At 34.6% G+C, this 10,154-nt stretch overlaps 1 protein-coding gene across 1 annotated transcript; it reads left to right on the top strand.

Moving 5' to 3' along the window:
• Positions 1-8,876: 8,876 nt before the first annotated feature.
• LOC149535490 (uncharacterized) lies at positions 8,877-9,710 on the top strand. Its single transcript, XM_089806147.1, has 2 exons — positions 8,877-8,884; positions 9,017-9,710. The coding sequence occupies exons 1-2, from the start codon at positions 8,877-8,879 to the stop codon at positions 9,534-9,536; spliced, it is 528 nt and encodes a 175-aa protein (XP_089662273.1). The 3' UTR covers positions 9,537-9,710.
• The last annotated feature ends 444 nt before the right edge of the window (positions 9,711-10,154 follow it).

A 10,154-nucleotide genomic window follows, 5' to 3' on the forward strand; every position in this document is an offset into this window, starting at 1 on the left:
GTTAGTTGTTGAATTGTTCTCCTACTGTAGTGCTAGTTGAAAAAATGCATATGGAAGCATGGTCAGGTAAAAAGCCCTCATTAAGACATTTGTGTGTCTTTGGCTATGAGGTGTATGCTCATGTACCTAACATGAGTAGGTCAAAGTTGGATAACAAAGCGATGAAATGTATCTTCATTGGGTAAGAAATTTGTACGAAGGGATACAAATTATGGAATCCTTGAACTGAAAAAGTATTGTATGACAAGAGTGTCATCTTTCATGAGATGAAACCTATCTCACTAGTCAATCCAGAGAAGATAGAAAAGAGAAAAGAAGCAACTAAAATCCCTTTAGCTTCCAAAAGGGAGACATTTCAAACACCAAATGAACCTACGAATGGGGATCCATATGTAATTGAGAATGAGGAGGGGGAGATCTTGAGCACTCATACAAGTTTAGAAGAACATGATCATGAGCCTCGTGTTGAACTTCAAGAAGCTTCACCATAGGAAGTGAGGAGATACACTGAGGAGAGGCAACAACCTAATAAGTACAACTATTCACCTAAGAAGCTTAATTTTTCTATGTTCAATGTTAATCATGCCTATACTTTATATATGGATGTTGATGAGCCTGGGACTATAAAAGAAGCAATTAATATGCTAGATTTAGATTCCTAGTTGGAAGTAATGAAGGATGAAATGAAGTCCTTGGAGAAGAATGGAACATGGGATCTTTTACCCTTGCCTAAAGGTAGAAATCTTGTGGGTTGTAAGTGGGTATTTAAGAAGAATTACAATCCAAATGGAAGCATCGACAAGTATGAGGAAAGATTGGTTACAAAGCAGTATTCTCAAAAAAAAGGGACTGATTATGGAGAAATGTTTTCTCCTATAGCTAGACTAACATTCGTCAAATTCTTGTTGTCACTTGAAGTCACACATAATTTTGAAATTGAGCAAATGGATGTGACAACATTGTTTCTTCATGATGATCTTGGTGAAGAGATATATATGTACCAACTGGAGTACTTTGTGGAAAAAGGTAAAGAGCATTTGGTATGTAAGATAAAAAAAAGTCTCTTTATGGTTTGAAATAGTCACCTACAATGTGGTATCAAAAGTATGATGCATATGTTTTTTCTTTGGCTTTAACAAGATCTAAATCTAATCATTGCACGCATTATAAAGTTGAAGGTGGTCAAATGCTTACTATTACTCTATATGTAGATGATATGTTGTTTATAGGAAATAGTAAGGGAATGATTTCATAATTAAAATCATAGTTGTTCTTGAAATTTGAAATGAAATATTTAGGGCCAACTAAATTTATTTTGGTGATGTAAATCAAAAGGGAAGGGTTTTGAAGAGTTATTTGGCTTACCTAGATAAAACATATTACCAATGTTGTGGAGTGATTTAATATGACTTATTGCAAGCAACAAGTAGTTCCAGTGTAACATGGAACAAAGCTCTTGGTTATTGACAACCCAAAATTTATGGATGAGGTTGAAGACACGAAGAAGGTACCTTATACAAGTGTTGTTGAATGTCTTGTGTATGTAATGGTTAGTACAAGACCATACATCTCCCAAGAAGTGGGAGTATTGAGTTAGTTTATGGAAAATCCAGGCAAGCCACATTGTGATGTCATGAAAAGAGGTATGAGAAATTTGAAGGGTACTTCATAGTTCACATTGCATTATCAAGGTAACTCAATTGAATCGAATAGATCAGTTAGCATTCAAGGCTATGTGGATATTGATTGGGTTGGGGACATTGAAAAAAGATCTACCAGTGGGTATGTATTCATGGCGAATTGTGGTGCTATAAGTTAGATGAGAAAATGACATACTGTAGTCACATTATCGACAATTGAGGCAAAGTACATGATGTCTACTCATGCATTTCAAGAAGTAGTTTGGATTAAGTTCTTGTGTTTTGATGTTACATGTGATGTAGGAAGAATTGTAATCTTTTTTGATAGTTGGAGCAATATATTTGGCAAAGAATCCTACTTTCCATGCCAAGAAAAAATACATTGATGTATACTATGATTTTGTACGTGACATGGTTGGGGATGGAAAAGTAAATCTAGAAAAGGTTGGTACTTGAGAGAATGTTGTAGATGCATTAATGAAGCCAGTAAACACAATTAAGTTCAAATGGAGCACAAGCTCCATGGTGTTTAAAACCCTTGACTCCTATTAAGTCTTGTCTAGTAACTAATCATATATCTAAAAGTATTTTGTCAAGTGGGAGATTGTTGGGGTGTGATAAGATGTACAATGAAGTCACCCTATGATGACTCACTATATGTGAGACTATTGTATGGAGTTCTACAGTATGATGCATCATGCCCAATAACACAATACGATGAGGGAAGATGGTAACTGTGCAAAATTGGGTATGTAGATTGTGTGACATGTGTATGGTGAAACTAAAGATCACATGTGACATATAGTGAGATGTTCTGATATGATGGTAGCATGGTGTTGTTTCTCGTAGGATGCTTGGTGTTCCACTTGTGGTACAGTGAGTGTAAGATGATGTGTGTGGAGTAGTATTGGTCATGTGATGATGCTTAGTTGTGCAGTTATCCCTAATTATAAGAATGGACAACACTATTGTGTCAAATGATGGTTAACATACCATATTCTATAGAGAATTATCGAATGTATAAACTCTTATCAGATTCATTAGGAATTACAGTAATGTAAAATTGGGTTGATTTAAAGGCAATTTGAGCCAGTGCGAAAACTAGAGTTTGTTGTATGTAAATTTTTTACTATAATACAAAGTTGCTCATGATGTTTTGGGTGTTGGGTTTTCTCTCAGAAGCATTTCCCATGTGGAATTTGGTGTCTCTCTTGTGTATCTAGTATTTTTATTTATCTTTGTTTACTTGCACATCTTCTTTAAAATTTATTTTGGTTGTATTCCTATGGAAACAAAATTTTAGGAGGTGTTTCCACACCATTTCTTTCCTAATAGTTCAAAGATCAAAGCACTAGAAAAATAGATGAATGTAATCAAGGGTCATATGAAAAAAATGACGTTGATTCTTGATGTACAATGGGAGCTATTCTAATGAGTTAAATTAATCTTAGGATTGCATGATTTTAATAAAGGGACTTGGTGTTGTTAGTGATATCAATGTATACTAGTAGTATAAGAAGATCAAGAATAACTCGAATGGGGAACTAAACGATCCCATTGTTTTTTTCTTTCAAGATAGAGAAATATATAAGATTTCCAAGCAACAAATATACTTTGCTTATAAATCATATTTTGCATGCTTCAAGTCATCTATAAGAGTCAACTCTTTCAATGGAAGCTTCTTTTGCTTGGGATAGTATTTTTGTTATGAAGGATACTCACCTTAATATCACAACAAACAATAGAACCATATAATAACACAAATTGAGAGAACAAACTATGGGCTTCTTATTATCGCCGCAAATGTAGAATTATAGAATTACAATATGAATACACACATGGGTGCCTTCCTTATAACAGTCTACAAGACAAATCTATGACTATCACCCATAATTGTCCTAGACAACCTATGAGCCTTACTTATATAGGCACTTTTAACCACTCGGGAAGGTTCTAGACACTAAGTCCTAACCCTTGAGGTCGACCAACCTCATATTATATTATTTCATTACACTTTATTACATATGATAGACTCAAGACAATTTACAAATTACATTTTTGAAGGGTCCACTTCTGGAGACCATAGCTAGGAAATTATCGACTCGATGGGCTATTATAACCCCACTCTGAAATCCTCAACTAGTGATCTACAACGAAAAATAGCATAAGTGTCAATTAGTTAAGATTTTGCCTCGTGTCTGGGCCATTTAAGCCTTCATCATTGGACTTGAAGTTTTAATAGCCAAAATTCATACAAGAAATCAGCAATAACTGCACCAATACATATGATATGACAATGAAACTGAACTAATAGTCTGCTATGTCTAAGATGAACCTCCACATATGAGATTAGAACAATCTAAGCATGTAATACCAACTTACTAAAATTAGCAAGCTCCCACAAATATAAACTCTGTACAGGAACAACCCTTATTGAAAACACAGAACTAGAAAACTGGAAATAGAATTTTTTTTTGGGTGATGCAAGGTTTCCCTTTTATCTAGGATGCTCCTACATCATTTTGGTATGGTTCTTCATTTTTGTGGGCCCTTAGTGGAGTGAGAGTTTTTATTTGAATTGATTTGTCCTTTTGATACACTCTTCCAATTACTCGACTATTCAGATTTGCTTCTCTTTGATGTTCTTTTTCATGGCAGTTTGTTTGATATTTTGTTGTTCATTCTAGAACTACAACTTCTCTAGGTTTCACCCTGTGTTATTTGGTCGAGGTATTGGAGTGACTAGACTACTTTTGAAGGTTTCTTCACCTCATTCCTTTAGTTTCCTATGCAATTTTCTTTTATATATTTTTAATATGGTATTATAGGCTTATCCTTTTGTCCTCCCAAAATAATGCCCAAGGCATAATAAAAGATTATGATAATTTCTTACTTTAATTTTTTTTTAAAAATAAAAAAAATGTCAATATGCTAATATTCTTCAAAATTAGATTAGTTATTTCTATATTAATAGGCTTTAAAATAAATGGAAAACATGAGTTTTATGTTAGATTTTAAAAGTATTAAATATTTTATCTATTTTCATTAAAGTTATAATAATTGAAAAAAGGTGTAGTAATTTGATAAATAAAACTTTTTAATCTATTTTTTTAAGACAATAAAATTGAAGGTAAGGATTTCAAATAAAGGAATTAAGGAAGAATAAGTTTGAATCTTCAAAATCATAAAATAATATTTGAATCAACATCTAGCATTATATGATATATCAAAAAAATAACCACAATTTCAACTCAAACGGTACACAAACATTACTGTCAGAAGACATCATGGAAATAACAATTTTAATCTACTATAACTTGCAGTTTCAGACGTAATTCCTAGAGTTCTCCGTATCAAAACGTTTTCAGTAGTCTTTGAACACCAGTCAAACATCAAAACATCAAACATCAAACATCAAACTATCATTTTCCGTATGAAATCTGAAAAAACATGCATCATTTTCCACCTGAAAAAACAAATTAAAGAAAATCCTCTGACCTGTTTCACCGTGGTGTAAGGCAGCTGAGTGATGCGGCCCTGGAGATGCGCAACGAAGGGGGCCACGGCAGGATCCCTCGGATTTAACAGCAGAACTTCATGCGCCGTGAGAATTGCCTTTATGTGCTCCAAATTCATCAAAATTGCCTTCTCCCGCCCAAGAATTGAAGCGGGATATGAAAGCAGGGGATCCAGAGCGCGCAGATCACGAGCAGGGAGGCCAGTGCGGCGCATAATCGCGTGTTTTCCGACCTCCATAAGCTGCTGGTTGCCGTATTCGTCGAGAGCCAGCCATTCCCTCACGCTTGCCCCCTGCTTCTTCTTCTTCTTCCTTGCCCTGTTTTCTTCTTCATCTTCTTCACCGCCGCCATTAATGGCTTCCCCTCTTGCAGCAGAAAACCTCGGTCTCATCGCTTTGCAAAATTCCCGATGAAACTCGGAAAATCACTAGATCTTTCTGTGGTGTAAGAGTTTTTCGAAATTCCTTCCCGACCGTAGAAATGTATTACGATCGCCATCCCATTAATCAATTAATTGTGGCAGATGATCCCTTCCTGAGTTCAAGCTCGTAGGGGAAGGTTTATGCATTGCTGACGCTCATTGTAAGGCTTGATTTCTAATGCAAAAGTTTTAAATAGTCAAAGTTGGACTTACTTTTCCAAGCTTAATTTCTTCCTTAGTGTGTGATGTTTAAGGCTGGCCACCTTCATACGTTCTTTTCAAAACTAATAACAAATTGTTAAAAAAATTGAAAGAGTTGTCAGAAACTCCACGAGCTCGACCTCTTCAGGACATCCGTTATGTCCAGACATTATAAATAGTTCTCATGACAGGAGTTATTATTGTTATTATTATGTTATGCAATAGAGTGTTTTATTCGAATAGACAGTCTTTATGTTTTATTTAATACTCCCATAATATAGTTGGCACTTTTTAAGGTTTTGTTTTGCGTCTTATTTATTATTATTACTGGGCTATAAGAAGTGGTATTCATTTTATTAAGAAAGAAGTGGGCATTATTTTTTATTTTTTAAGATTTTACATTTAATCATTGTTCTTTATAATCTATAAAGTTCTTCCTTTGAAATGTCACTTATAAGGTTTTTCTATATATTTTAAATTCTAATTCTGGCCTAGCTTCTATCTATATCTTTCCCACCATGAATCAAATTGATATGCATTTCACATTATCTAAATTGTTATCTATCTTTATTTATGAATCCACTCATTTAATATATGATTATAGCCAATAATTGCTCATGTTTAAAGAAGTAAGATGCCAAAACAATTCCCATTAAAGCACCTAGAAGGAATATAAGCATGTGTATACATAACCAAGAGCATTTGTACTTTATTATTATTAATATTATTTTTTAAAGTTCATTTTTAAGATTGTAAAGTTCATCCTATCAAGGAGGTGGACATAAGAAAATTGGATCCAAGTGATCCGATGACCTTCCCTAAGTGATTTACCCCAAGTAATCCTTGGTCTAAAATAAGATTTTAAAATTGAGGGGTGGAAATGATTTAGATTTATTTATTGAGGCCTTCAGTTATTTGGCTATAAAAATTACTTGGTTCTATAAGTTTAACTAGGTAACCTAGAGTTAATAGACAATTTTGATTTCAAGGAAGATTATTGTCAATGTGTTTAAGTGTTGTACCTAGCAAGTTCATCTCCTAGGTTCTAAAGACACCTGTACTTAATTCTACTTAAGGACCACAAAGGAACAATGCCACTTTTGGTGATATTATCACATTATCACTTTTCCACCTTAGGGTGTAAAGGTGTCACACTATCACTTTTAAACATATGGTGGGTGATAGGTTATCACTTAATGTATCATGTCATAAGCTTAAGATATTTTTAATAATATTATGCCTTTTGGTTTTTCACCTTCATATATTTAAAAAATAGGTTTACTTTGTACAATTTAATTATGTTTGTTCAATGTGTTCCATTGATTCTATTCTATTACATTCTTGATGAGAATGCAATTTATTCTTGCCAAGTTGATCTTATCTTGTTCTTAATGTTTCCATTAGGCCTCTAGATTTTCAGTGACTATCTCCACACCCAAATCTTGCAACTACAATTGTGAAAAATCATTTATATATATAAATTAATGCAGTATTACAATTGTTCCTTCTTTGTCATCTTAAAACTAAGTTTATCCCTTCACATTTAATTTTCAAACATAAAATTTGACATTTTCATTACCACTCTTACAATTCATAATTATCCAATGTAAACTTTGATTTATACTTTTGTTGATGCATTTTTTTAGATATACTTAGATTGATCTTAAGGGACTGCTATTTTTATTGCAATTAACTTGTAACTAAATGGAACAAACTATGATTTTCTTGCACCAGACAAATATGAAATCATAGTAATCAATATGTAAGTGATTGCCATATATGTGAGATGTTATGTGATGCTTTACTAGAACTTGACTACATGGGTTTTTAATTGAATTAATTGACCTACATTTTATAAGGAGTGTCCCACAAGAACCATCTTTCACAAGCATGAACAATTCTAGTTTAAAATCATTGCATTAAAATGACACTTATCATAGGAGTGCAAAATGGACGCTTTTGCAATGACTCTCATTCCCAAAATGAACTCCAACTCAAAAACACTTAACCATATAATTTTCCTCATATTGAATGCACAAATTTTAGTACCTCAATGCCTTAATTTGATGTACTATTTCCTATTTGTTAGCGTTCACAAGGATCCCATGAAGAAGAGCTTGTAGGTTATATTTGTTGAAGATGAAGTTGGTCATTATTGAACAATCAATTAATATGATCCCTCTTAAAACTCATTGCATTTAACTATAACTTACCATAGAAGTAAATCATCAAGATTTTCCTAAAGCTTCCTCATCCCAATTGATTTTAGCCCAAATGTACTAAACAATATAATTTTCCCTCATATCAAATACAAGAACTTGTAATATTTCATTGGCTTAGAAATGACTTTAACACCTCCAACTCCATTACCCTTCTTCGCTTCAATCCGAAGAAGCTTACCTTCCACACACTGACTAAAACGATGATTCAGTACCCTTCATTGCTTTAATATGAAGAAGCTTACCTTCCACACACTGATTGAAACAATGACTCAATACCCTTCATTGCTTTAATCTGAAAGAGCTTACCTTTCACACATTGACTAAAACAATGATTCAATACCCTTTTTTACTCTAATATGAAGAAGCTTGCCTTCCATACACTGACTAAAACAATGATCCAATACCCTTCTTCACTTCAATCTTAAAGAGCTCGCCTTCCATACACTGACTAAAACAATGATTCACTAAAGATCTCATTAAGAAGAACTTGTAAATTGTGTTTAATCAAGTCCAATAATATTGGAAGTCAATCCAATGAAATTGAGCAACCAAGTGAAAACAAAACTTACTATCCTATTGTCTTAACCACGTGGAATGTTTGCCTATTTTGTCCACTTTGACTTAGATCCCCTTACCAAAAACGTGACAAATTACGAAGGAAGGCGAAGTCAAAACATACAGCCCAGTAAAATAGAGTTTCATCCATCACGCGGGTAACACCTTGTGTTGGTGACAACGCGAAAAAAAAATCTTAGCTGACATGGTGGTTTGAATCCCAAACGAAGTAGAATGTTATCATTTAATTTTCCTCATATGACCCCAACATTTTCTTCTTCTGCAAACGAAAAAGGTGACGTGGCACCGAAAGAGTGACATGGACAGGCAACGTCCTCTCCCTTTTCAACAAATGAGACAGTGACACGTCGTTCCGCATGCATTCCATGTATGTCACGGTGGGACCCGCCAACATTTTCCCTTCACTTGGAGCTCGTGTATAAAACGGTACACCTGTAGGCTACAACTCACCAAAACATTTAATTGTGCATTGCCGAGATTCGAACCCCCGGCGTTGAAACTGGCAAGCTCAAGCTCAAGCTCAGAGGAAGAGGAAGACATAAAGGAGAAGAATGCAGAGCTGGTTAGCAGGCTGTACGATGGGTTACGGTTGGGCAAGTGCAAAAGGGTGCAGAGGATTTTGGCCCCCGATTTGGAGTGGTGGTTCCATGGACCGCCCAACTGCCAGAATCTGATGCGCTTTCTCAGCGGCCGATCCCTCCGTAAGCGCCTTCTGTTCAGCCCCCTCTCCGTCACCCCGCTGGACAACAAAGTGTTCGTGGAAGGTCGCGAGGACGAGTCCCAGTACTGGGTTCACGTGTGGACTGTAGAGAATGGCATTGTTACCCAGCTCCGAGAGTATTTCAACACCTCTCTGATCGTCAAGGAGTTTAAATCCAGTCTGTGTATCCCCATTTGGCAGAGTGCCCTTCCTCTTTCTGACCAGGAGGCTATGCCGGGCCTCTTGCTTGCCCTATGAACATATCATGCCCATCTCCTTCCTATCAGGCTTCTTTGGTCTCTAAGTATTTGTTGTGTGTTTCCTTGATTTGGTATCTCTCCATGTTGCATCCAGTGACACCACTTCGACTATCTATGTCAAAGATTGTTGTTTTATTACTTGTTCAATCTTATATAAGCTTTCCTTTTACTATAGACTATTGATTTTATGTTTTTAAAGCTTCATAAAGAATGCTTAAGATTTTATAATTTTGATATTTCTTGGTGTTTCTATATAAATTTAATTTATATAATATAGGTCTACTAGTTTTGGAGCACATCTTTTGTATGTGAGATTTCATGTGTTCCCATTCTACGATTTTTTTGTTTGTTCATATTTATTTATTCTGTAGTATTTGACTTATAGATAAATTCTTACTACTTTATTTTGTTCTTCAATAGATATGATGTATTTTTGATGAAATTATTTCTTTTCGTGTCCTTGAAGTTGACATGATATTTTCTTTAGACTTATTATGAGATGTAGTTCCTTCTTTACCCTCATCTTCTCCCCTTGTATAACAGATGTTCTTCTTGATTCACCTTAGCAAATTTCACTTACCTTTTATGCAACATTTACTTCTAAAGGACATAATTC

The sequence above is a fragment of the Cupressus sempervirens genome, chromosome 10, assembly GCF_028749045.1.
Source record: "Cupressus sempervirens isolate cs-2001-9-10 chromosome 10, ASM2874904v1, whole genome shotgun sequence".
Classification (NCBI taxonomy): domain Eukaryota; kingdom Viridiplantae; phylum Streptophyta; class Pinopsida; order Cupressales; family Cupressaceae; genus Cupressus; species Cupressus sempervirens.